Source organism: Aotus nancymaae, unplaced genomic scaffold (genome assembly GCF_030222135.1).
Source record: "Aotus nancymaae isolate 86718 unplaced genomic scaffold, 86718_ANA_hifiasm-v0.15.2.pri h1tg000020l, whole genome shotgun sequence".
Classification (NCBI taxonomy): Eukaryota; Metazoa; Chordata; class Mammalia; order Primates; family Aotidae; genus Aotus; species Aotus nancymaae.
The window spans coordinates 59,401,789-59,426,708 of NW_026988432.1; the positions used below are offsets into that span (position 1 = coordinate 59,401,789).

At 39.8% G+C, this 24,920-nt stretch overlaps 1 protein-coding gene and 1 long non-coding RNA gene across 2 annotated transcripts in view; one reads left to right on the plus strand and one right to left on the minus strand.

Annotated features, from left to right (window-relative positions):
- LOC135276074 (myomesin-1-like) overlaps positions 1-24,920 on the minus strand; it is a 148,739-nt gene that overhangs the window by 31,097 nt on the left and 92,722 nt on the right. The window contains exons 17-19 of the mRNA XM_064379371.1: positions 23,038-23,159; positions 18,316-18,512; positions 11,999-12,125 (exon numbers count right to left, since the gene is read on the minus strand). Coding sequence (XP_064235441.1) covers positions 11,999-12,125; positions 18,316-18,512; positions 23,038-23,159 — 446 coding nt within the window. The remainder of the gene's footprint in view (positions 1-11,998; positions 12,126-18,315; positions 18,513-23,037; positions 23,160-24,920) is intronic.
- Positions 11,351-12,364, plus strand: LOC135276075 (uncharacterized). The gene is made up of 2 exons (XR_010343644.1): positions 11,351-11,600; positions 11,936-12,364. It is a non-coding gene; the product is annotated as an uncharacterized LOC135276075 (long non-coding RNA).

The following is a 24,920-nucleotide window of genomic DNA, read 5'->3' on the forward strand; positions in this document are numbered from 1 at the left end:
GAAGAGGGAGAAAAACTAAAAGTAGCCTCACAAACATTATTTACTATAGGAGCAGACAGCTTCTCGCCCTATAACAACACTTGAGGATTGTTATAGGGAGGATCACTTGAGGCCAGGAGTTTGGAACCAGCCTGGCCAACAAGGTGAAACCCTGTCTCTACTAAAACTATACAAATTAGCCAGGTGTGGTGGTGCATTTCTGTAGTCCCAGGTACTTGGGAGGCTGAGGCACAAGAATGATTTCAACCTGAGAGGTGGAGGTTGCAGTGAACTGAGATTGTACCACTGCACTTCAGCCTAGGCAAAAGAAGAAAGAAAAGAAAAGAAAGGGAGGGAGAGAGAAGAAAGAAAGAGAGAAGGAAAGAGAGAGAGAAAGATAAAAAAAGAGAAAGAGAGAGAGAAAGAGAAAAAAGAGAAGGAGAGAGAGAAGGAGAGAAAAAAGAGAGAAAAGAGAGAAAGAAAGAGAAAATAAAGGAAGGAAGGGAAAGAAAGAGAGGGAGGGAAGGAGGAAGGAAGGAAGGAAGAAAAGGAAGAAAAAGAAAAGGAAGGAAGGGAGGGAGGGAGGGAGAAAATCCTGTTTAGTTTTTGTCTCAGTTCCTCAGTTACCGAGCAAAGAATATAGAGCTGAATCATTGAAGTACAGTTGGTCCTTCATATCTATGGGTTCTGCAACCATGGATTCAACCAACTGTGGTTGGAAAATACTTGGAGAACAAACAATAAACATGACAGCACATCAATAAAAACAATGCAAACTTAAAAACTATACAGTATCACAACTCTTTACATAGCATTTATATCATATTAGGTATTGTAAGTAAGCTAGAGATGATTTAAAGTATAAAGGAGGATGTCTGTAGGTTATATACATACATTATGTCATTTTATAAAGGGACTTGAGTGTTCCTGGATTTTGGTATGTGACCAGGACAGGGGCTCCTGCAACTGATCTCCCAGGTTAAAGAGGGATAACTGTATTCTGAAAAATAAGTTTTTGTAAAGCACTTTAAGATCTTTTGTGAAAATACGAAATGAAACGAAAGATGTTGTTTGTTTGTCTTTTTAAATAAAATATGTTATTTTTAGGTTCCAAGCCACATCTGCATTTCAAAAATGATGTATGACTCACTGGAAACAAAAATCTATGAGTGATATATCATTACCTTACAGTGAGTTGTAACATAAGAAATGGGATCATTTATACTTTTAGACAACAATGGGATCATTTATACTTTTAGAAAGCAATGTGAAATTTTTTTCACAGTCTTACATTAAAAATTGTAATTTAAAATTAGGTAATTTGCTGGGCCCAATGGCTCACACCTGTAATCCCAAAACTTTGGGAGACCAAGGCAGGAGGATTGCCTGACCTCAGGAGTTTGAGACCAACCTGGGCAACAAAATGAGACTCTGTATTTACAAAAAAAATTTAAATTAGTGGGCTGTGGTGGCTAACACCTGTAGCACCAGCTACCAGGGAAGCTGAGGTAGGCGGATCACTTGAGACTGAGAGATGGAGGCTGCAGTGAGCAATGATCATGCCACTGCACTCCAGCCTGGGTGACAAAATGAGACCCTGTCTCCAAACAAAAGCAAAAAGAAACAAGTAATTGCTAGGAGAGAGCCAAAGAGGTAAGGATTATCGGTAATATCAACCAGTATCTAAGAGTCTTCCTTATCTGTGAAGCTTTTCTTGATTAATTATGTCAAATCAGTATGTCATAAGCAATATCTGTAGTGGGTGGAAAAGAGAGGCAGGAACATTTCTTCAACTTATGGACACAAAATTGTGAGTGCTACTGGTGGATTTATTAAATAAATGAACAATAAAGGAAACAAAAACAGTTAAAACTATATTTGGCACTTAAGGTTTAAAAATTAAAACTTGCTAAGAGGATTATTTGATTGGATTTTTATTCTTCAGAAAGTTGCATTGGTTGTTTAGTTTATTGAGAATAAGGTCAAATTCTACAAATGTCTTTTATATTTCCCTTACATATTTACACAGGCCAGGGACTGGACTGAGAAAAAAAACCAGCTTTAAAAGATAAATGCCACGGGGCACGTTGACTCACACCTGTAATCCCAGCACTTTAGGAGTCCAAGACAGGCAGATCACGAGGTCAGGAGTTCAAGACCAGCTTGATCAACATGGTGAAACCCCATCTTTACTAAAAATACAAAAATTAGCTGGATGTGGTGGCACGCGCCTGTAATTGCAGCTACTCATGAGGCTGAGGCAGGAGAATCGCTTGAACCCAGGACCAGGAGGCAGAAGTTTCACCGAGCCAAGATCATGCCACTGCACTCCGGCCTGGGTGACAGAGTGAGACTCCATCTCAGGAAAAAAAAAAAAAAGATAAATGGCAGTTTAATATTGTGACATTGATCTTATTGGAACCTGTCTTATTAAAGCTGAAGTATAACACCGATATTTTGATAAAGAGGTGAGAGGAAATAAAATCACCGATGAAACTGCCTTTGCAAAATTATAACGTAGTTGACTTCGTCTTGCTTCTGACCTCCAAGCTGCCCTTGGTCATTCCTGGGTATAGCCTAAGCCAACTTTGAGAGAAGTTTAGTATACAGTTTAACTTGAAAGCCAGAATGACAATAATCCTCCGCTCTGTTCCGGGGCTGAAACCACTAATGAGTAGTTACAAGACAGGTGTAGTTTCTATGATCCCTTACTGCTTAGATGTCATGTGACCAGAGGTCACAAGATCTGTGAGCTTCCCAATTGCACCTATAGATAACATCAGTATTATAAAACCCAAGATTGGTTTTTTTAGATGGTTTTCAGACCGACTCCACCCAGACTCATGACTTGTGACTCAACTAACTGTGGCCCCACCCAGAGATGGATTCAGCATATGAGGACCATTTTCCACAGCCCTACTATTTCATTCCCAACCAATCAGGAACACCCATTCCCTAGCTCCCACCTACCAAATTGTCCAAAAAATCCCTAACCTCTGAGCCTTCAGGGAGACTGATTTGACTGCTAACTCTAAGTCTTCCACTTTAGCTGGCCTCATGTCAATTAAACTCTTTCTCAACTGCAATGCTGCACTCACAGTGGATTGATTTTGTTTGTGCAGTGGGCAGGGAGAACCTAATGGGTGATTACACTAACAAAGAAAATATTCTAGTGGCAGTGGGTTTCCTACTTAATTTTATATTCAGAATTTGAAGCTAGATCTCCTCCTTGACAAATTTTTGAGACAGAGTCTCACTCTGTCTCCCAGTTGGAGTACAGTGATGCAATCATGGCTCACTGCAGCCTCAACTTCCTGGGCTCAAGCAATCATCCTGCCTCAGCCTCCCAAGTAGCTGGGATTACAGGCATGCACGATCACTCCTGGCCAATTTTCTATTTTTTGAAGAGGTGGGGTCTAACTGTGTTACCCAGGCTCTCCCTAACAAATCAACGATGCTGCCAACTGATGGAAAGTATAATTCAAAAAGTAATCGTAATCTCAAGCTTTTAAAAAAATCAAATTTGCTGACAATATTTCAGATACTAGTTCTTTAAGCATATTTCTGGAGTTCCATTGCAATTCTCCTTGGAAAATGTTTAGTCAAAATAATATTTCAAAGAAAGAATGCACTTGAACTAATGTCATTTACGTCAAATAATGTAAATGTAAGAGAGTATGTAAATACAACAGGTTATGGCTCCTTTCCTATTTGTCACAGGAATTACAATGCTGATGCTATCGCACTCTCATAATATGGCTTTTCAAGTTCAAAGCCTTTTTTTTTTGAGATGGAGTCTTGCTCTGTTGCCATCTGGAGTACAGTGATGTGATCTTGGCTCACTGCAACCTCTGCCCCACCCAGGTTCAAGCAATTCTCCTGCCTCAGCCTCCTGAGTAGCTGGGATTACAGGCATGCACCACCGCAACCAGCTAATTTTCATATTTTAGTAGAGGGCTTTCATCAGGTTGACCAGGCTGGTCTTGAAGTCCTGACCTCAAGTGATCCACCTGCCTTGACCTACCAAAGTGCTGGGATTACAGGCATGAGCCACCACACCTGGCCTCAAGCTCAAAGCCTTCTGTTACTGTTTGGTTTTAATTAATTTGTTAACACAGTCCTTTGAATAAAGGCATTTTTTAAAGATGCCTATAATGGGAAAGTAAATTGACATTGACTTTGGAGAAAAGATAGACTTTCTTCACCCTGGGTTTAGAGAAGAAGATATTTTGGGGAAATACTTTAAAGAAATTACTTGGGAGAGCAAGGAATAAATGTGAGAAAGCAGGAGTTTAAAATGAAATATATCTCTTGGAAAATTTAAAAGCAGGAAAAACAAAAATAAGCTAGGAAGCTTTTTTGCATCTGAAAAGGAAAGACATGTAGGGTTATAGCTTTCTATTTATATTAGAGGAAATAGACATGTTTATCTGGGGCTAATTTTTTCACATATCAAAATCTAAAAGGAATTATAGAATTATTTAAATAAGGATCCTGTACATAGTAGGCAAAAAATTCTATTGCAATTTAACAAAAGATTAATGATATTCAAATGGATAATTCTTTTTAGAGATGCCCTAGCAAAACCAAAGCTGATGTATTAGCCTATAAAGCAATGACAGCATTTCTTTTTTTTTTTTTTTTTTTGCTGAGATGGAGTCTTACTCTGTCACCCAGGCTGGAGTGCAGTGGCACAATCTCAGCTCACTGCAACCTCCACCTCCTGGAGGGTGGAGCCTCCCAAGTAGCTGGGCTTACAGGTGCACACCAGCACACCTGGCTAATTTTCGTATTTTTAGTAGAGAGGGGTTTCGTCATATTGGTCAGGCTGCTCTTGAACTCCTGACCTTGTGATCCGCCTGCCTCGGCTGCCCAAAGTGCTGGGATTACAGATGTGAGGCACTGCACCCAGCCAGTGACAGCATTTCAACATTTCTAACATGCCCCAGGCTAACCCACCAGACAGTGCCTTGTGGAGATTAGCTTGGTACAATGTCACAGAAAAAGCCTGAGAGAAAAGTCTACCTATAACATCCTCCTCACATTTTCCTTTTTCTTTTTCTTTCTTTCTGTTTTTTTTTTGAGATGGAGTCTTGCTCTGTCATCCAGGCTGGAGTACAGTGGTGTGGTCTTGGCTCACTGTGACCTGTGCCTCCCAGGTTCAAGCAATTCTCCTGCCTTGGCCGCCTGAGGAGCTGGGCTTACAGATGCTCACCACATACCCAGCTAATTTTTTTGTAGTTTTAGTAGAGATGGGGTTTCACCATGTTGGCCAGGCTGATCTCAAACCGCTGATCTCAGGTAATCTGCCCATTTGGTCTCCCAAAGTGCTGGGATAATAGGCATGAACCACTGTACCTGGCCAAATTTTCTTTTCAGAATGTCCCACAGCTTAGCTGAGGTTTTTCCAAGAGCTGAGCTCCTGTCAATTAGTTCATGGCTGAACTCTGAGAAATGCCTAAAGAGGCATATTCTCTCAAGTTGATTGATGATCAACATGGTTCTGATAATTAATGGGCAGGAAGCAAGTTTGATGTTCTGCTATCAAAGTAAAGCAGTCCTTGTGGGTATTCTTACCCAGATAAGAGGCCATCCCACTTCCCCACAAAGCTGGACTGAAAAAGTGGACCAAAATTTGGCATCACTTAGATTTTCTCAGAAATGACCTCAGAAATGATCATGACCTGCTCATGATTATGAAGAATTTAGTTAAGATCTCAGGAGATTTAGGTATAAAACATAAGAGAGTTGTTGTTGTTGCCTAAAAAGGATTTAAGAAGAGTTGTCACTAGTCAGCTCCTCAACCCTAAGCAAATCCTTAATACAGACACAGAGATAACAGATGGTAACAGATCTCATTTTACATTATTGTTTTTTCTTTTCTTTCCTATTCTTTTCTAATAGAGGCAGGTCTGACTATGTTGCTTAGGGCGGTCTGCAACTCCTGGGCTCAAGTGATCCTCCTATCTGGACTCCCAAAGTGTTGGGATTACAGAACCAAGACAGCATTCCAATGGTCCCTCAAGGCTTGCCAAGAACTCCCAGGATGTGAATGGGTTCAGGTGAAGCTCAGGACTAAAATGATCTATTTGGAAGTTAATTCATTTCATTCCACTTTTCTCTCCCCTCCCCACAAAAATGATTAAAAAAATTTTTAAAGCTTAAATAAAATCACAGTAAACTGTTCACCTTCCTATACATTTCATAATCTGATATGATAATTCTTTCTCATATAGAGTGTTTTACATGAGCATTAATATATCACTTTTATAAGCTTTAATTATTTGTTCTCCATGGTGTAGGTAATGGGTGTGTGTGGTGATGTTTAAAATATTCAAGAGTGGGCCTGGGCATGGTGGCTCACGCCTGTAATCCCAGCACTTTGGGAGGCTGAGGTGGGTAGATCACGAGGTCAGGAGTTCAAGACCAGTCTGGCCAAGATGGTGAAACCTTATCTCTACTAAAAATGCAAACATTAGCTGGATGTGGTGGCAGATGCCTGCAATCCCAGCTACCTGGGAGGCCAAGGCAGGAAATTGGTTGAACCTGAGAGGCGGAGGCTGCAGTGAGCTGAGATCACGCCACTGCACTCCAGCCTGGGTGGCCGAGTGAGACTCTGTCTAAAAAAAAAAAAGCAGACAAAAGTGAATTAATGTAATCAGTCACATGTAATACTGAGCTTCCCTGTGTTTCAGATGAGGACTGGCGGCTGACCATTCACCCTCATGCCTACATTGGAGCCTCACCAGATGTTACTTTCCCAGTTCACCCATCATAACCAGGGCAGGCACTACAAGATGATTAGGGTGAAGTGCACACACTGAGGCTACAAGACAGAGGCATACTCACTGGCAAAACAGGCTAGTCATTCATTATATTTTCATTCAATAAATTAGCTACTACATACCAGGTACTATGCTAGACTCTCAGCATATGTACAGAAAAGGCACAGTTCCTATTTTGAGGAGCCATGGTCTAACGTACAGTTCACAAGCCTAGTGTTACACTGGAATTATCCAAAGAGCTAAACAAACAGCAATAAGCCTATGCTCAGCTACCTAGCCTAAGAGTTTTGTTTGTTTGTTTTTGTTTTTTTTTTTTAGAATATCTTATCTTCTGTCATCATCCCTTTAGCCCTAAAGATCCTGATTTAATTGGATCTTTAGGGCTGGATATCAGTATTTTAAAAAGTTCCTGGTATGATTGTAATGTACAGGTAAGGTTGAGAACTACAGTCCCAGCATACGAAAGAGATCAGTTAGTGAGCAAATACAAGTGCAGCTTTCTAAATGAACCAGTTGAGCTCATCTTTAAAGTTAGTCTGGCTTCCTGCTTTAGAATCTTTCACTTCATGACTCCACCACTTGGCCACTGAGCACACATTTGCCTTCTCATTCCTGCCAGTCTCTGGAACCAACCAGTGTTTAGACACTGGGATTGTCCGAGCCCTTGCTTAGTAGGTTACCAACTCAGTCCCAACTCACAATTCCTTCTGGTAATGCTTTCTCATAACCTACCTTGCTCCTTGTGACCAAGCTAACTTCTATAACCCAGTTTTGGCTGGGACTCAGCCCATCACCTGATTCTCCTGCCCGCTGCTCAGTTTCTCTGGTAAGAATACCTGCAGTCTGTACTGCCAGCTGTGGTGCCCTCCAGATCACCTGCCAGGCTCTGGCAGGTCTCTCTCTCTTGTCTTCCATCTGATCTGGCTCACATGGCCTTCATCTTCACCCCAGGCTTGATGCAATCAACTACAGCTACTGTTTTTAAAATATCTAATATCAAGAAGAGAACATCCTCTTTTTATGCAACAACTCATCCACATTATGTTTCACTCTATTATTTTCATAGGCTTCTTTAGCTAATAGATTTCTTGGTAAAGCATGACACACTCAGGCCATTATCTGGATTCTCATTACCAGCACAATGAGACAAGAATACGTCCACTTGCAATGTATTCTTTGACTTCAAAGGGAGACCAGTGACCCTACCAACCCCAGTAGATTAAGTTAACTATTAAAGTGGAATTCAAATTACACTTGAAGTATCTTGTTAGATATATTTGTGGTTTGCTATTACAAGATAAGCTTTGTTTTCTATCTGAAATTTTAATAATGCATCCCCTAAAAAGTTGTTCTTCTGAAATAGCAACCCAAGTTTCACATCCCAAGTCTTGAAGTTGATAACACGCTCCCCTGTCATGTATTCCAACATAAAATAAATAATGTGGGTAAAAGTAATATGTTGATATCTAATAAAATGAATACATACAGAAAATTTTAGGCTACATATAAAGTTTTTATAGGGACTTATAAAACCTTGCTACTTAGTTTATAGCCTATTCGGCTATAAGAAATCCTTTATGAACACCTATCCCAGCTCTCGTCATTGTATGCTATAAACATTATCTTTTCCATTAGATTGTAAGCCCAGTGTGCAGTGATGATGTCACACTATTCCTGGGGTCCAAATGGCACCTGACACACAGTAGGAACTCAAGAAATACATGTGGCAACAGTGAGTGTGTACTTATTGCATATAAAACAGGCTCAGATGTCACGGGATTTTGGTGCTCTTTCATGGGAAAGCATTTGAACTTTGTGTATCCAGGGTTCTTCTCTAGGCTGTGAGCCAGTGGTTTGTCTGTGGGTGCTGCTTAGCATAGCAGTGTCACAGCTGTCGGTAGTTAAGGGTCTAGGAATGGAATGGCACATAAATGACTTTTGGTTCCTTCAAGCCAGTGAAACAAAACTCTCACCCAGGAGGTCACCAGCAGATCCTTTTCTGGTGGCAAAATTTCCCTAGTGATGGCTCTGCTAATGTCATGCCTGGTCACCTGCCAGTCTGAGGCTAAAGATGAGAAAATAAGAAACTGACTTAAGCTCTTTTAACAATCAGATTTGGAACCCATGGCTTCCAGGGTGCTTTTGATATAGCCCAGACTAGATTAAGAGTTTACTTGTGTAGCAATCTATGGTGTTCTGAGAGAAAACTCTGCCCTTGGGTCCTTGGCGATATCCATATGGCACCTTTAATATCACACAGTTGTCAGTTGAAGGATTTCATTTCTATAGCAATATGTGTTCTGGTGTCTTTGTGTGTTACCTTTTACCTGGTGTATATGTTCCTAGCACTTTTCTGTTTTCTCATGAAATTTTGCAAAGGTTATTTATATGAAGTGTGGCACTTCTTTTTTTTTTTTTTTTTTTTTTTTTTTGAGACGGAGTTTCGCTCTTGATACCCAGGCTGGAGTGCAATGGCGCGATCTCGGCTCACCGCAACCTCCGCCTCCTGGGTTCAGGCAATTCTCCTGCCTCAGCCTCCTGAGTAGCTGGGATTACAGGCACGCGCCACCGTGCCCAGCTAATTTTTTTGTATTAGTAGAGACGGGGTTTCACCATGTCGACCAGGATGGTCTCGATCTCTTGACCTCGTGATCCACCCGCCTCGGCCTCCCAAAGTGCTGGGATTACAGGCTTGAGCCACCGCGCCCGGCCTACAAAAACCTTTTACCAAAATAAATATAATCAATCCTACAGGTCCTGCATCTGCGCTAAATACTGCCAGGTAGTTTACATTAATTTATCTCACTCTTCCTGAAGACAATTAACAGAAAGCTCAGAGAAGCCAAGTCACTTGATAACCCTCTGAAGGGAGAAAGCCTGAATGCAGCCTGTATGAATGCTCTTCATGTGCTTGGCAAAGACCAAACTACTAAGTGATTGCCTGTACCTTTGCATGACCACCAGCTGCTATCCAGGTGATAAATTTATTTTTATTTTTTCCTTTCCTTTTTTTTTTTAAACAATGACTGACATCGAGTCAACCAATCAAAATCACCTAAAGTGACTCACAGTAGCCTGAAGCCAAAGTCAACCTGTACAAGGACATACTCTGTTATGCCATGCTTTGTTGTTTTGTAATTGACAGTTCAATATTTGTTTGGCCCTTTACCTTGGCTTCACGGCTACAAATATGCGTCATGCTTGCCTTCTGATGTTTTGTATAAAACTATATTTAAATATTAATACCAAATACCTCACATGAATGTGGCATGTCCCGTTTTACAAAGGGCTTTTATAACCATGATCTTGTGTCATCTTTAGAACCCAAGGAGGCATCCAGATTGGCAGCAGTATCCCTGCCCTACAGAGGAGGAACTATGCTTTGCTGTTTCCTAGCAGCTCCAGTCTAGGAAAAAGCAGACCTAATTTCCTACCCTAATTATGCTACTTGTTACCTCTGGCACCCTCTGGGCATCATTTAACCTGAGTGTCAGTTTTTTCATCTGTAAAACAGGATGACGACACATTCTTATTGCTTTCTTCTATAAGGGCGTTCTTGAAGTGAGGCTTACCTAACACTACTCAGGAAGTCAAGGAGGGATCTGAGAAGCCAGGCTGTCAGGAGGATGGAGGGCTGCCCTCTTCATTTCTTCTCTAAGTTGAGAGTGCTCACCTGAAACCTTTTTTTGTCAACTGCATCACCTTTTTTTTTTTTTTTAAAGAGAGACAGAGCCTCATTCTGTTATCTAGGCTGGAGCACAGTGGTGTGATCACAGTTCACTGCAGCCTTGACCTCGTGAGCTCAAGCAATCATCCTGCCTCAGCTTCCCGAGTAGCTGGGACTACAGGCATACACCACCATGCCCAGCTAATTAAAAAAACATTTTTTAAGAGATGAGGTCTCACTATGTTGCCCAGTCTGGTCCTGAACCCCTGGGCTCAGGATATCCCCCTGTCTCAGCCTCCCAAAGAACTGGGATTACAGGAATGAGCCATCGCACCCAGCCAACAACATTACTTTTGATCAAAAAAATTTCTACAGGCCTGCTTGGAATTTCTTCGTCTTTAATCAATTGCATTTCACTTTACACAGGAATTGCAAGAATTTGAAAACAGACCCACCTTTATGCAGGTGGCAGAAAGGACTTAAGAAATACCACTGGCTTCAAGGAACTACAAGGAAAGAGCAATGTGTTTGTCCTTTCTCTGTTTGCTGAAGTCAAGTGAGCACTTGAACTGCTCTTGAGTTTCTCTTGGAATGTTGTTATTCACACCTGACAGAGGAGTTAAAGGCAAAGTGGTGGTCTTCAGGGGTAAAGGGTTTCAAACAGAGGAAGGGGGTGGCACAGGGACATAAAATCACCCACCAAATACATTTATTGCTAGTTTAGATCTTAATGGTAAAGTAGTAAATTTGCATTCAATTTTTATTTTATTTTTATGTTTTGGCTTTATAGCTCTGTAAGAGTTATAAGCAAGGTAAGATCCCCCCCCATCCCTGCCCCACTTCCCATTTTCTTCCCTGATGACCCAACCACTCCCTATGATGACCTCTGAAGGACAATCATTGCCAGGTTCCAGGAACTTTCTTTTGGTTCAGAGTTTGGAAAATATGCAGAGAGAAAGGGCTGGAAATCAGTGCAGAGAGGCAAGCAGAGAGAGGTCAGCCGTAAACCCTAGACAGGTGTGTGAAATCCATCCGTGTGATCTAATGAAAAGCTGGGAGGAGTGAGAAGGAGAGACGAAGAAGCCACATAGCTTAAATGTGGAGAGAGAGATTCTGGGGAGCTGATAAACGAGAACCTTCCAGCAGCGTGGCAATATATGAGAACAAAGGTATGCAGGGAGACGTTTTTGAGAAATTTTGCTGTGGGATATAAATTGGATGACCTTTAAGTGGCCTTTTGAAAGCAAAAGCAAAGATTGAAATTTCTTTTAAACACTCATTTGCACTCAATCCAGCCGCCTCTGCTAATCCTACCCCACGCAGTGGCTGAATGGTGAGGGCTCTAGGATTTACTTGGAACACAAGCACAAGGAATTTATACTCAGTTTTACCTTGCTACCTATTATTTAATATTATCATTAAAATATTTTAGGTAAACACGAGAGGTCAAGAGAATTCTTTTCCCTTAAATGTTGACCATATAGTACTTTGAATTTCATTCCAGGCTATAGATTCTCTCAGAGGAAATTCTGAGGTGCGGTGTGGAGGCATGGTGTCCGTGGTTTACCTGGGACAGCGATGGTCCACTCTTCACACTTGAAGCATTCGCTTACTGCTGAGGGTGCGCCCAGCCCGGCCATGTTCATGGCTGCCACTTGGAACTGATACACCATGTTTTCCTTCAAGCTGCTAATCTGCAACATTGACAACATCACAGATAGTGAATGTTACAGTTTTTTTTTTTTCTACTTTTTCAACAGTGTATTTATTTACCTTCCGTGTCAGACACAACCTCTGGTGACCCTCTGCGTCACAGCATTTTGTAATCTCCTGGGTGTGGGTGAAACCGTGACCTTGTACCTTACATTAGAATGTGGCAAAGGGATTGGGAGATCAGTCCCGTGATGGTGTTCCCATATGGCAAAGGAGAAAAGGCACTATAGATTAGGGTCCCTAGTGAGCTAGTTTGGGGTTAATCAAAAGGGAAATTACCCTAGATGGGCCTGGTGTCATCAGGAAAGAACTCTTACAATGGGCCTGGGGCCCCTCCTAAAGAAAAACATTGTGCCAATGGCCTTGAGGAAGTAAATGCCACACTGAGAGCTGCCTACCCACTCACATTTGGAGAAAGGCAACATCTAGGAGTGGAAGCCTCAGCCCTACAGCTGCAAGGAACTGGATTCTGCCAACAACTTGAGTGGGCTTGGAAGAGGAACTCAACATGAATGTGGCCCAGCTGACACCTGGATTGCAGCCCTGTGAGGTCCTGAGCAGACGACCATGCTACGCCATCCCCAGGCCCCTGACTCACGGACACTGTGATATAACAAACGTGGGTTGTTTTTAGCCACCGAGTCTGTGGTAACTTGTTATGTAGCAATAGAAAGCTAAGGCATGTACAGGTGAAATTTAAATGAGATCTAAGCTAGGAAACAAAATGCTCAAGTTCTTGTAATGTTTCTGCTCTTTACTGAGTGACCTAATATTTACTGTATCACTCAGTAGGAATTGGGTTGTTGTAAGGGTACATATATGTGATAAAATAATAAATGTTAAGATATTTGCAAAATAGAAGCGATGGAATATATTACTGTGAAAAACATTTGTAGGAAGCAGCAAAATATAAAATATGTAAAATGTGACCAACAAGAGATGAAAAATACGGTAAGAAAAAAATAGACATTTTCAACAGGATATCAGATGCAAAAGAAGAGAGTTTGTAAACTGACAGAAAGTCAGAAGAAATTACACAGGACATGATGCAGAAAGACTCGAAAATGGAAAAGAGAGAAAAGTTGATTAACAGACGTGGAAGACAGAGTGAGAACATCAAATATATGTTTGAATAGAGTTTTGGGAGAAGTGAAGAGAGAGAGAGAATGAGGGAGCAATAATATTTTGGGAGATACAGAATTTTCTAGAAAAATCTTCTGAAAAATCCAACCCACAGATGAAAAATCCTCTTCCCCCTAAAATCCTGGGTAGATACATTTTTTTAAAACCCACATCTAGACCCATAGTATTTTAAGTATTGGACATCAAGGATAAAGTGAACATATCAAAAGCTGTCTGAGAAAAAAGGCAAATTACCCTCAAACAAGCAAGCAGACCAAGAGCTGAACAGCAGCAGCAACAATAGGCCAGAATATGGGGGAATTACACCTTCAAAGCACTTAATTAAAAGCAAATAAAATGGTAACTATATTGGTAAGTTGAATCTATAAAACAATAATCACATTGATGTCTGGATTTTAAAAAGAAATGAAACAGACACATACATACACAATAGCATACGAGCTGGGAAAAAGGTAATGGGGTAAAGATTTGAAGGCATTTATGTTTCTTCGACAAGGGTAAAACAATGAAATAACTTCAGACTTTAGGCTGCACCATCACCACAACAAAAGAAACTTAGAATCTATAACTTTTACGGTATTGTAGAACGAAAAATTGAGTAATTAAAAAAAAATTAAAAATAAGAAAAAAAGGACAGAAAATGAAACACAGAACAGGCCGGGTGTGGTGGCTCACGCCTGTAATCCCGACACTTAAGGAGGCCAAGGCGGGCAGATCACTTGAGGTCAGGAATTTGAGACCAGCCTGGCCAACATGGTGAAACCCCATTTCTTCTAAAAATACAAAAATTAGCTGGGTGTGGTGGTGCGCACCTGTAATTCCTGCTACTTGGGAGGCTGAGTCATGAGAATTGCTTGAACCTGGGAGGCGGAGGTTGCAGTGACTTGAGATCATGCCACTGCACTCCAGCCTGGGTGACAGAGCAAGACTCTGTCTCAAAAAAGAAAAGAAAAGAAACGAAAGAACAGAAAGGACAAATAGAAAGCACAAAATAAGATGGTTAGGTGTTTTTTTTTTAAAGTAATCAGTAATAACAAATGAATGACAAAGACAGGCAGGAAAAACATAAAATTTAACTCCGTGCTATTTTTAAGAGACACATGTAAAGCATAAAGTTATAGAAAGATAGAAAGTTAAAGAATAAAAAGTTACGTACTCTGCAAACACCACCCCCACCCCAAAACCCTAGTGTGTCTATAGTAAGAACAGGTAATACAGACTTTAAGGTAAAATGTATTAGTAGTGGTAAAGAGTCATTTTGTATGCATTTAATAATATCACTTCAAAATACATAAAGCAACATTTTAAATGAGTGAATTTTATGATATGTGAATTATATCTTAGTAAAGGGATATTATTCTGCATTTTTTCCTTCCTGTATCCTTGTCAGATATTAGTATCAGATTAATTCTAACATCAGAATAATCTCACTCATGAACATAGAAGCAAAAATCCTAAAGGATAATTAGCAAACAAAATCCAGGTGATATAAACAGAGATATATAGTGTCCAGGTTGAATTTATTCCAGGAATGCAAGGTTGTTTTAACAGTAGACAATTACTAGAATATATCAAATTAAAAATAAAAGGGAAAAAGCATATGATCTTCTCAATAGACCAAAAAAATGTTTTGGATAATTTTAATTAACTCTTGGCAAACTGGAAATAGAAGGAAATTTCCTTTAACCGATAATAGATGTCTACAAAATACCTGTAGCAAACAACACAGTATTTAATTGGGAAATGTTAAAAATTTTCCCTTTAAGATAACTATCAAGTCTAGAATGACCAACATCACCACTTTAAAAAAAAAAAGAAAAAAGACAATTTGAGATGGCGTCTTGCTATGTTGCTCAGGCTGGTCTCGAACTCCTGGGTTGAAGCGATCCACCGCCTTAGCCTCCCAAAGTGCTGGAATTATAGGTGTGAACCACTGCACCCCCAGCATCACCACTTTTATTCAGTATTGTGCTAAAGTTGCCATGCAGAAAATAAGGTAAGAAAATGAAGTAAAAGGTATAAAATTTGGAAATGAAGAAGTAAACTGCCACTATTTGCAGATGACATGACTATACATAGACTACAAAAGAACTTAAAGGTAACACTCAAATTATAAAAAAATTTAGCAAAAGACTATATATAATAATTACATGTAAAATCAATGTATAAAAATTAGTTATATTTCTCTTTACTAGCAACAAAAACTGATATAAAAATATACTGAAAATATATAGTCTCTATTAATAAATAATATACAAATCTCTAGAGAATCAAAAAACTTTAATGAGAGGCTTTATAAAAACAAATAACGAAAAATATGTTAATGGATTAAGAGACTCAATATTTTTTAAATGTCAACTATTCCTCAATTTATTTATAGATTCAGTGCAGCCTCAATCAGAATTCTAGTGGGTTTAGCTGGGTTGAATGTAAGCTTTTTTTACTGTTGTTTTCTTTTGTTTTACTTATTATTTTTGGTAGAACTTGGGACCCTGATGCTAAAATTTATAACAAGTGCAAAGGGCTGAGTAGCCTTGGAAAAAGAATAAACTAGGAGAACCTGATCTACCAGTCATCAAATTTGGTATAAAGTTATAATTTTTTTTCTTTTTTTGAGACAGGGTCACCCTCTGTCACCAAGGCAGGAGTGCAGTGGTGCAATCTAGGCTCACTGCAACCTCCACCTCCTGGATTCAAGTGATTCTCATACCTCAGCCTCCTGAGTAGCTGGGATTACAGGTGAGAGCCACTGCGGCTGGCTAATTTTTGTTTTTTTTTAGTAGAGACAGGGTTTCACCATGTTGGCCAGGCTAGTCTCAAACTCCTGGCCTCACCTTGGCCTGCACCCACCTTGGCCTCTCAAAGTGCTGGACTACAGGTGTGAGCCACTGCGCCTGGCCTATAAAGCTATTATATTTAAATCAGTGTGGTATTCACCCAGTGTTAGACAAACAGACCAGTGGAACAGCATAGGAAGAACAAACACAGACTCGTGCACGTGAGGAAACGATATATGTTACAGATAGCCTGGCAGGATGGCAGGCAGAGGCCAAACTTTTCAATAGATGATGCTGGGACAACTACATCTCCATGGGTGGTGGGGGAACTAATTTTGAGGCTTAACTCACAGCATATAAAAATATAAAGGTGAATTAATGACAGAAATCTAAGTGGCAAAATAGCATAGCTTTTAGAATATAACCAACTACAATAACTCCATGATCTTGGAATAGAGAAGGTATTTCTTCAAAAAGCCACAAAAATCACTAATGACAAAGCCAATGTTAGTAAATCTGACTACAATGAATTTGACATTAAAATTAATGTGGTGACCACAGAAAGAGGAAAACAAGCAGGTAAGAGGGAGAAGATATATGCAACCTACAGAGCTGCAAAGGATTTATATTCATAATACGTAAAGAACTTTGCAAGTCAACACGAATGCATTAGAAAAATGAGCCAAAACCTCGAAAAGGCATGTCATAAAAGAGGATATCAAAATGGACTGTGTACGTAGGAAAGGATTTCAAACTCATTTCATACTCAGATTGCCAAAGCTGGAAATATGTGAACAGACCAAGATTCTCACATGCTCTTCAGAAGACAGTATGGCATTACCTAGCAAAGTGGAAGATAAACAGACCCCCAACCCAGCAATTCTACATCTAGATAATCACCTAGAGAAACTGGTGCACATATGTACCAGCAGACAGATGTATACAAAAATGTTCATAGCTACCTTGCCTGATGTAGCTAAAAATGCAAAAATACCCAAATAGCAAAAATAATTGAATGAAAGAGTATATTGTGATATAGCCACACAATGGAGTATCATACCACATAGTAATGAAAAAGCATGAGTTATAACTATGTGCACTAACAGGGAAGAAACTTAAAAATACAATTTTGTTTTATGCATTCTCAGCATGTGTGTGTGATATTTCAAAGGTTAAATTAAAATAGCATGGTGTTGAGTTAGGGAAAGTGTCATTCCCCTGGCCTCGCCCTGCTTGGACCCTCATGGCACAGGATTCTGTGAGTGTTAAGAGGTGGCAGCTTGGGTGTAGCTGATGAAGCTCTGAAGAGGAAAGTCATCAACTAAGGCGACAGTGAGACTTTTGGTTCCCTGATGTGAGCTGAGCAGTGGGGGCCCCCATGTAGAGGGAAACACATGTGAGGCCACCCTTTGTGGCCATGAAGTGACTATAACAGGGTCCACTTCACAAATGGAGAGCTGAGTCTGGCCATCAAGCCCATGTCCCTTCATCCTCTGTAATTTGGACATTGAAAGTTAAAAATCCAGCCAGCCGTGGTGGCTCATGCCTGTAATCCCAGCACTTTGGGAGGCTGAGGTGAGTGGATCACTTGAGGCCAGGAGTTTGAAACCAGCCTGGCCAACAGGGTGAAACCCTGTCTCTACTAAAAATACAAAAATTAGCTGAGCATGGTGGCTCTCACTTGTAATCCCAGCTACTCTGGAGGCTGAGGCAGGAGAATTGCTTGAACCTGGGAGGTGGAGTTTGCAGTGAGTTGAGATCACACCCCTGCATTCCAGCCTGGGTGACAGAGCAAGACTCCATCTGAATTAAAAAAAAAAAAAAAAAGAAAGAAAGAAAGAAAGAAGGTTAAAATTCAGTGTCATTAAATCCTGGGACTTTTTTTTTCCCCCCTCAACTTGAGGGCTCTGGAAGGATCCTGGGACTCTTGAGACTAGTGGCATATTAATCATAGATATTTCCTAAGTTTTGGGAAAAAATAGTTTGTATAGTAAGTACATATTTCATAGTAAATATTCTAGGAAATTATTATGCTTATGTGTATGAATCAGAAAATACAAATCCTGACTGGTTAGCCAAACTACTTGTATTAACCACAGTATATTTTTCACAAAACTCATGCCACTGAAGACAATGGACTCTGGAGAAATGACATAAACCCTTTACAACGTGCTGGGTGTGTGAGTGCCTGGGTGTGCAGGCACATCCTCATACACGGGACACGCCACACTACAGAAAGTCACGTGCTTACCTTGTATGCCTCCTCACTGACAGCCTTGACATTGGCTTCTCTCCATTTTCCTGGTACCCCACCAATGACTTCACGATAGTTCACATAATAGCCAGTGATTTCCGCCCCTCCAATCTTATCCGGCTGCTTCCATCCAAGAACCATTGAGTCACGAAAACTTTCAAGACAGGTGATATCATAGGGTGGAGATGGTGGTGCTGTGGCAATATGAATAGCTTGTGAGTAGGCAGAAATGCATTTATGATTCTATACATAAACATTTCCGTTGGTGCCACATATGAGGGCACTAGATCTTGCAGTATAAAACTAAAATGTGAGGCTGATCATTAACTTTGCATTCGACTTGGTGTATGCAATGAACACAGTAGAAAGCACACTACAATTACTATTCCAAAGATAAAATGAACCCGTCCTAGCAAAATGACATATCCTAAAAAAAAAAAAAAGATTATTTTCCCCATAAGAAGAAATATTTTTCCCAAGGTGTAATTTTTGTTTCTTTATGTGGTTTTGTTTTCATTTGTTCTCTGAGGAAAATGGAATGTGTATATCAATTTCTGCCTCAATTTGCTTATTCAGAATTTCCATATATATACATGTGTATATATATACGTATATATACACACATGTATATATATGTATGTATATATACGTATATATATATACGTATATATGTTTTTTTCTTTTAGACAGAGTCTCTCTCTCTGTTGCCCAGGAAAGAGTGCAGTGGCATGATCTCAGCTCACTGCAACCTCTGCCTCCCCAGTTCAAGCAATTCTCCTGCCTCAGCCTCCTGAGTAGCTGGGATTATAGACATGTGCCACTATGCCTGGCTAATTTTTATATTATTAGGAGAGACAGAGTTTCACCATGTTGGCCAGGCTGGTCTCGAACTCTTGACCTCAGGTGATCCACTCACCTCGGCCTCCTAAAGTGCTAGGATTACAGGCATGAGCCACTATGCCTGGCCTAGAATTTCCATATATTTCTCAAATGGCTGGCATTTCACCATTCAGGCACACTTACCCTTGTGAGACCTTACCACTACGCAGCTCTGTCTGCACACAGGAAAAAACTTACTCTAGAGCTCAGCTCAATGACACCTTTGGAAAACATTTTTAAAAAACAGGCACAATCTGCTACGTGACTTTCTCTTAGTATATAATACTTTCGTCTCATTATTTTAAATCTAATGTTGGAATATTATTCATGTGGTACAATACTATACAGCTGTCACCATGTTTATCGGTGCTTAGCTAGAAAAATATTTGGAGGATATTTCAAAAGTCCTCTTTCATTTATGCAGCTTTGCTGATCAGCTTTTACTCAGTTACTGAAATTACAATTTTCAATGAAGAGAGAGGGAGTAATGTGGTAGAAAGAAATCCATCTAGATATGTAATAACATCAAAGAGAATTTTTTGAATATTTATTTGGATTATAGGAGATAAAGGAACTATCTCATTCTTATCCCAAAAGAGTATCAGAAGAATGAAGGCTTTTAAAATAAAACACAATGATCTCTTTTCCACTCACCAACCACCTTTATTCTTTACATTTTAAAAAAGCTTTCTCTCTCTCCATTTCAGAGCACTGTTGAATATGTGCTCTCAAATGAATATCTCATCTCAAGTTGAGGGACAAAGAAAGGTGCCATAAAATAGAGAAGGTTATAGAAGTTGGGGGTGGGCTAGAAATAAGAACTGGATGAGAGGCATTTAAAAATTTATCAACACATGCTCATCAGTTCATTTTTATTTGTTAAGAAAAACAAATTTCTTTATTAGCCACAGGTACCAAATATCCTAATCGTTCATTCTTAGCCTACTAATAAATAGTCTTAAATAAATCACTTCTGGAAATGAGGATCATATATCATGCGATATAGCTATATCTGATTATAATTTTAACTTTTAAACTTTTCATGGCAACTCAAAGATATATTTATAGCTATTTTTTCTTTTCTCATTTAAAAAAGTAGTAACTAGCTATTTATTTTAGAAATTTACATACTTTTTTACTTAAAAAATTTTAATTTTTCAATGCTGATTTTTCTTGCAAACTATTTAAACTTAATGTGAATAATCGCTTAATAATCTGAGGATAAGCAACAAGGTAACAACTATGGCCCTGGTACGATGTCACCTTCTTTGTGACATCTTTCTCCTCTATGTGTTCCGAACATGACTACTTCAAAGGACCTCACACAGGCTAGCAGTACCAAGTCCTTCCTTCTCTCATATCTAATTCTCATAGAAAAATGAGGCCAGAGGGGTATCTTCCTGACAAACCAAGAAAGGCTCTATAACCAAATTACTCGAAACATTCTAGCATGGTTAAGCACCCAAAATGATCTGTAAAAGCCAAACCCATAGACAATTACTTTTCCAAGTCATTAGATGAAAGTATGCATTTCAGATGGCCAGCTGAGAACACATACAGTAAGAATAGACACTGATGAAAGCAAATATGGATGAAGAATGTGATGTAGACGATGAGAGGTGAGGACACTGATGGAGACGAATGGAACAGCTTCACTTTCTCAACTCTCACCTCTGTCTGTCTTCTTTTTCAGGGGGTCAGACTTACTTTTCCCCTGAGGAGCCGCTTTCTGTGGTGGCGGGGTAACCTCTTCCTGAACTGTTTCACTTACTTTACTCACTTCTGTCTGGCCCAGATTTTGACAGCTACTGGGTAGTGAAGGTTTGTTAGGTTTGCTACCGTGCAAAGCATCTTTTCTGGAAGGTTGGCGGGGAGGCTTCATGCACGCGCCCCCTGGAGGCGGTTAGTCCACCAGGCTCATCGCTCAGTGCAGGACACACATCTGGAGACACTCCTCCCCCTACAATTGCCAGACAACAACAGAAACGAGTTGAGCACGGAAAGACTATCAATTGCTCTTAAGGGATAGAACAAAGAGAAAAACATTAGGACCACAAGCAGAACAAAAACAATATTGGCTTAAAGAAAATCGCTTGCATTTGCAAGAAATATGGAAAGGCTACGTTTCACACGACGTATGCCAGGGAACATTTCAACTTCTCCGTATTCTGGAAAAAGAAGAAATGAGAACAAAAAAGCCACAGATAGAATAGGAACCATTTCGATTTGCAGAACCCAAAGGGTTTTTAGTACATATAAGGAAAAGCAAATCTTAGACATTTCTTGAGAGATACAAGCCCTATTATTCAACAGAGTGAAAAAAGGACGATAAAGTGCACAAGAGACATAATATTAAAGATCCTGGTTTTATAACACTTAGAATTATGTGCAATAGTACAATAGTAATGGTCTGTACCTCCCAACCTCAAAGAGACATGTTTACGGTGGTTCACATTATAAGGAATATCTTTTCTTTCCTTCCTTCCTTCCTTCCTTCTTTCTTTCCTTCCTTCCCTCCCTCCCTCTATCCCTCTTCCTTCCTTCCTTCCTTCCTTTTTCGAGATGGAGTCTTACTCTGTCGCTCAGGCTGAACCTTGGCTCACTGCAACCTCCACCTTCTGGGTTCAAGCAGTTCTCGTGCCTTAGTCTCCTAAGTAGCTGGGATTATAGGTATGAGCCACCATGACCAGCTAATTTTTGTATTTTCAGTAGAGACGGGGTTTCGCCATGTTGGCTAGATTGGTCCGAAACTCCTGACCTCGAGTGATCCGCCCACCTCAGCCTCCCACTGTGCCTGACCCCTATAAGGAATATGAAAAAGTAATATGAGATGCTAACTGAAGACAATCAATATTAAATCAGCTTTCTTTTTAAACATGTGTTACTATATAATAAATTTTATTTTATTTATTTATTTATTTTAGACACAGGGTCTTGCTTTGTTGTCTAGGGTAGAGTATAGTACTGTGATCATAGTTCACTGCAGCCTTGAACTCCTGGGCTCAAGTGATCCTCCTGCCTCAGTCTGCTTAATAGCTGAGACTATAGGCATGCACCACAATGCCTGGCTAATTTTTTTAATTTTTTTTTTTTTTTTTTTGTAGAGATGGGATCTCACTATGTTGCCCAGGGTGGTCTCGAACTCCTGGACTCAAGAGCTCTGCCCGCCTCTGTCTCCCAAAGTGCTGGGATTACAGGTGTAAGCCCCCGTGCTCAGCCCACAAACACAATTTTTATTGTTTCTAACCACCTGCATCCCTTTTCTACTTTATCCAAGATTGGGAGGTACATCACATACACACATATAATTATTTTATTACTGGTTTTATTCTGTTGGTTACTTTGCAAGCAGAGATGAAACATATGATTAAGCAACTACATGTGCCTTGCATGAATTTTAGAGGCATTTATAAGAAGCATATTAATATTCTGTTAGTGAAGACAAGCCAGGCTCTGGCATAGATGAAATGGCTTTTAGGGACAAGATGATCTATGTTATTGGTGATGTACCACTTCATGGAATCAGGATGGCCCTTCATAGTCCCAGGATGAGCACGAAGTTAGAATGGAGTTTCACGCAATGGGAAATATCTAAGGAAACTTGGGCTCGTGAAGATGAAAAGGCTACAGATGCACAGAATCTGGATAAGTGATGAAGGTCTGTAAAATGACAGCTATGGAAGGTTAGACATCACCTAGAGTCAGAGAAAATAATCATCTAAGGATGCAATAATCCAGGAATATTGGAAGCTTTAAACAATTTCTAGAGAGGATGATATCTTCCTTTCTAACATAGAAAAATCAATTTTTCCTCTATGCAGTTGTGCATGAGGAACTTACCAATAGCAGCTTTGACTTCAATAGCTTCTGAATCCTGGGAATATTCACTAAGTCCAGCTGCATTGACTGCTCTGACCCGGAAAATATAACTCTGACCAGTCACCAATCCATGACAAGTAAATCTAAAAGAAAACAATTTTTTAAAAAAATTTTCCTTAGGAGGAAGATTAGAGAAGATGATTGTTAGCTTAATGGGGTAGATCTGGCTTTATGAAAACAATTCTTTTTTTTTTTTTTTGTAATTTTTGTTAAATAGAAATGGGGTCTTGCTGTTTTGCCCAGGCTGGTCTTAAACTCCTGGCCTTAAGCCATCCTCCCTCCTACCTCAGCTTCCCAAAGTGCTGGGATTACTGGTGTAAGCAGCATGTCCAGCTAATAATTCTTTTTTTTTTTTTGAGTCAGAGTCTTGCTCTGTTGCCTAGGCTGGAATGCAGCGGTGGGATCTTGGCTCACTGCAACCTCCACCTCCTGGATTCAAGTGATTCTCCTGCCTCAGCCTCCCAAGTAGCCGGGACCATACGTGTGTGATAATTCATTTTTTAAAAGAAAGAAAAAGATGTAGAAAGATTCAGGTAACATATATACTTTAGAAAGAAGGTAACTAAGGTGCTTTTCTAAACCTACTTTGTCAAAAAATGAGGAGCCCTGGTCTTCCCCTGAATGCTCACCAGTAAAATAGGGATAATGATGCTTACATGATAATATTCATGTAGAGGTTAATTATAAAGTATATGAAGTACCTATTATATGGCCTGGCATATATGAGGCATTTAATAAATAATAGTTACTAGTAATAATGTTATTTTTAAGAAATAATTTTAGAGTATAACTCACATATAGTTTTTAACTTTTAGGCTCAGGGATACATGTGAAGATTTGTTATATTGGTAAACTCATGTCACAGGAGTTTGTTGTACAGATTATTTTATCATCCAGGTATTAAGCCTAATACCCAATTAATAATATGATTAATTGGTGGCTCCTTGTCATAGAGGCCTAGTCACTGTCTCCCTGGATGCCAAGGAAGGTACTTACTTGGGAAATTACTCTAGAATCTGAAGATAAGGTGAACAATGGATTCTAGAATTACTATTTAGATATAAGGATCCAATAATGAGGTGTGAATCCACGGGCAGTTTCATCCATAAGACAACCTCACTCTTTTCATAGCTATTATGGCTATAAATAGCTGTTCACGAATCACTGTAACATTTGAATCCATCCTAAGGATTGCAGCCAGAGGAAGTAACAGGTCTGCTAATGAATCTATGACTATTAGCATGTTCAAGTATTTAATAAAGGAGCCATAATCCAGGCCAGTCCTTCAGTCCTTAGGGTCAGCTTGCTTCAGCGAAGATTTATTGAGGTCTCCATGTTCCAGACACTGAGCTAGGAGTTACTGTGGACAAAAGATGAACAAAAAATGGTGCCTGCCCTCCAGCAGCTCCTGCCTACACACCACCAGTGTTTCTAAATAGTCCTAGGAAAATGCTGGATACCTCAGAGGAAAAATGAAATGCACCAACAGGCTAAATGAATCTTTTTCAAAACATATTGCCTTCCCTAATTAATCTGTTTGTCTATTCTCTCATGTTCTGTAAAACCAACTCATCCTATGGGGGGTCCTTGGATTGAGAAGCGGTCCAAGCCAGAAGCTGCCGAACAAACCTATTTGACAATTTTGGGGATGGCGGCATCCCCCTCTCAGACTGGTCTCTGGTCTGGGTGTAGACCAGAATTCACCATCAAGATGCAAAGCCGATTGATAAAATAGTTGAAAGCAAGGAAAAAACCAACGCTCCTCCATTAAAAACAGATACAAAGAGGCAGCAAAGTATTCTGAATATCTTTGTTTTGGTGTTACTTATGTCTGTGTAGCAATT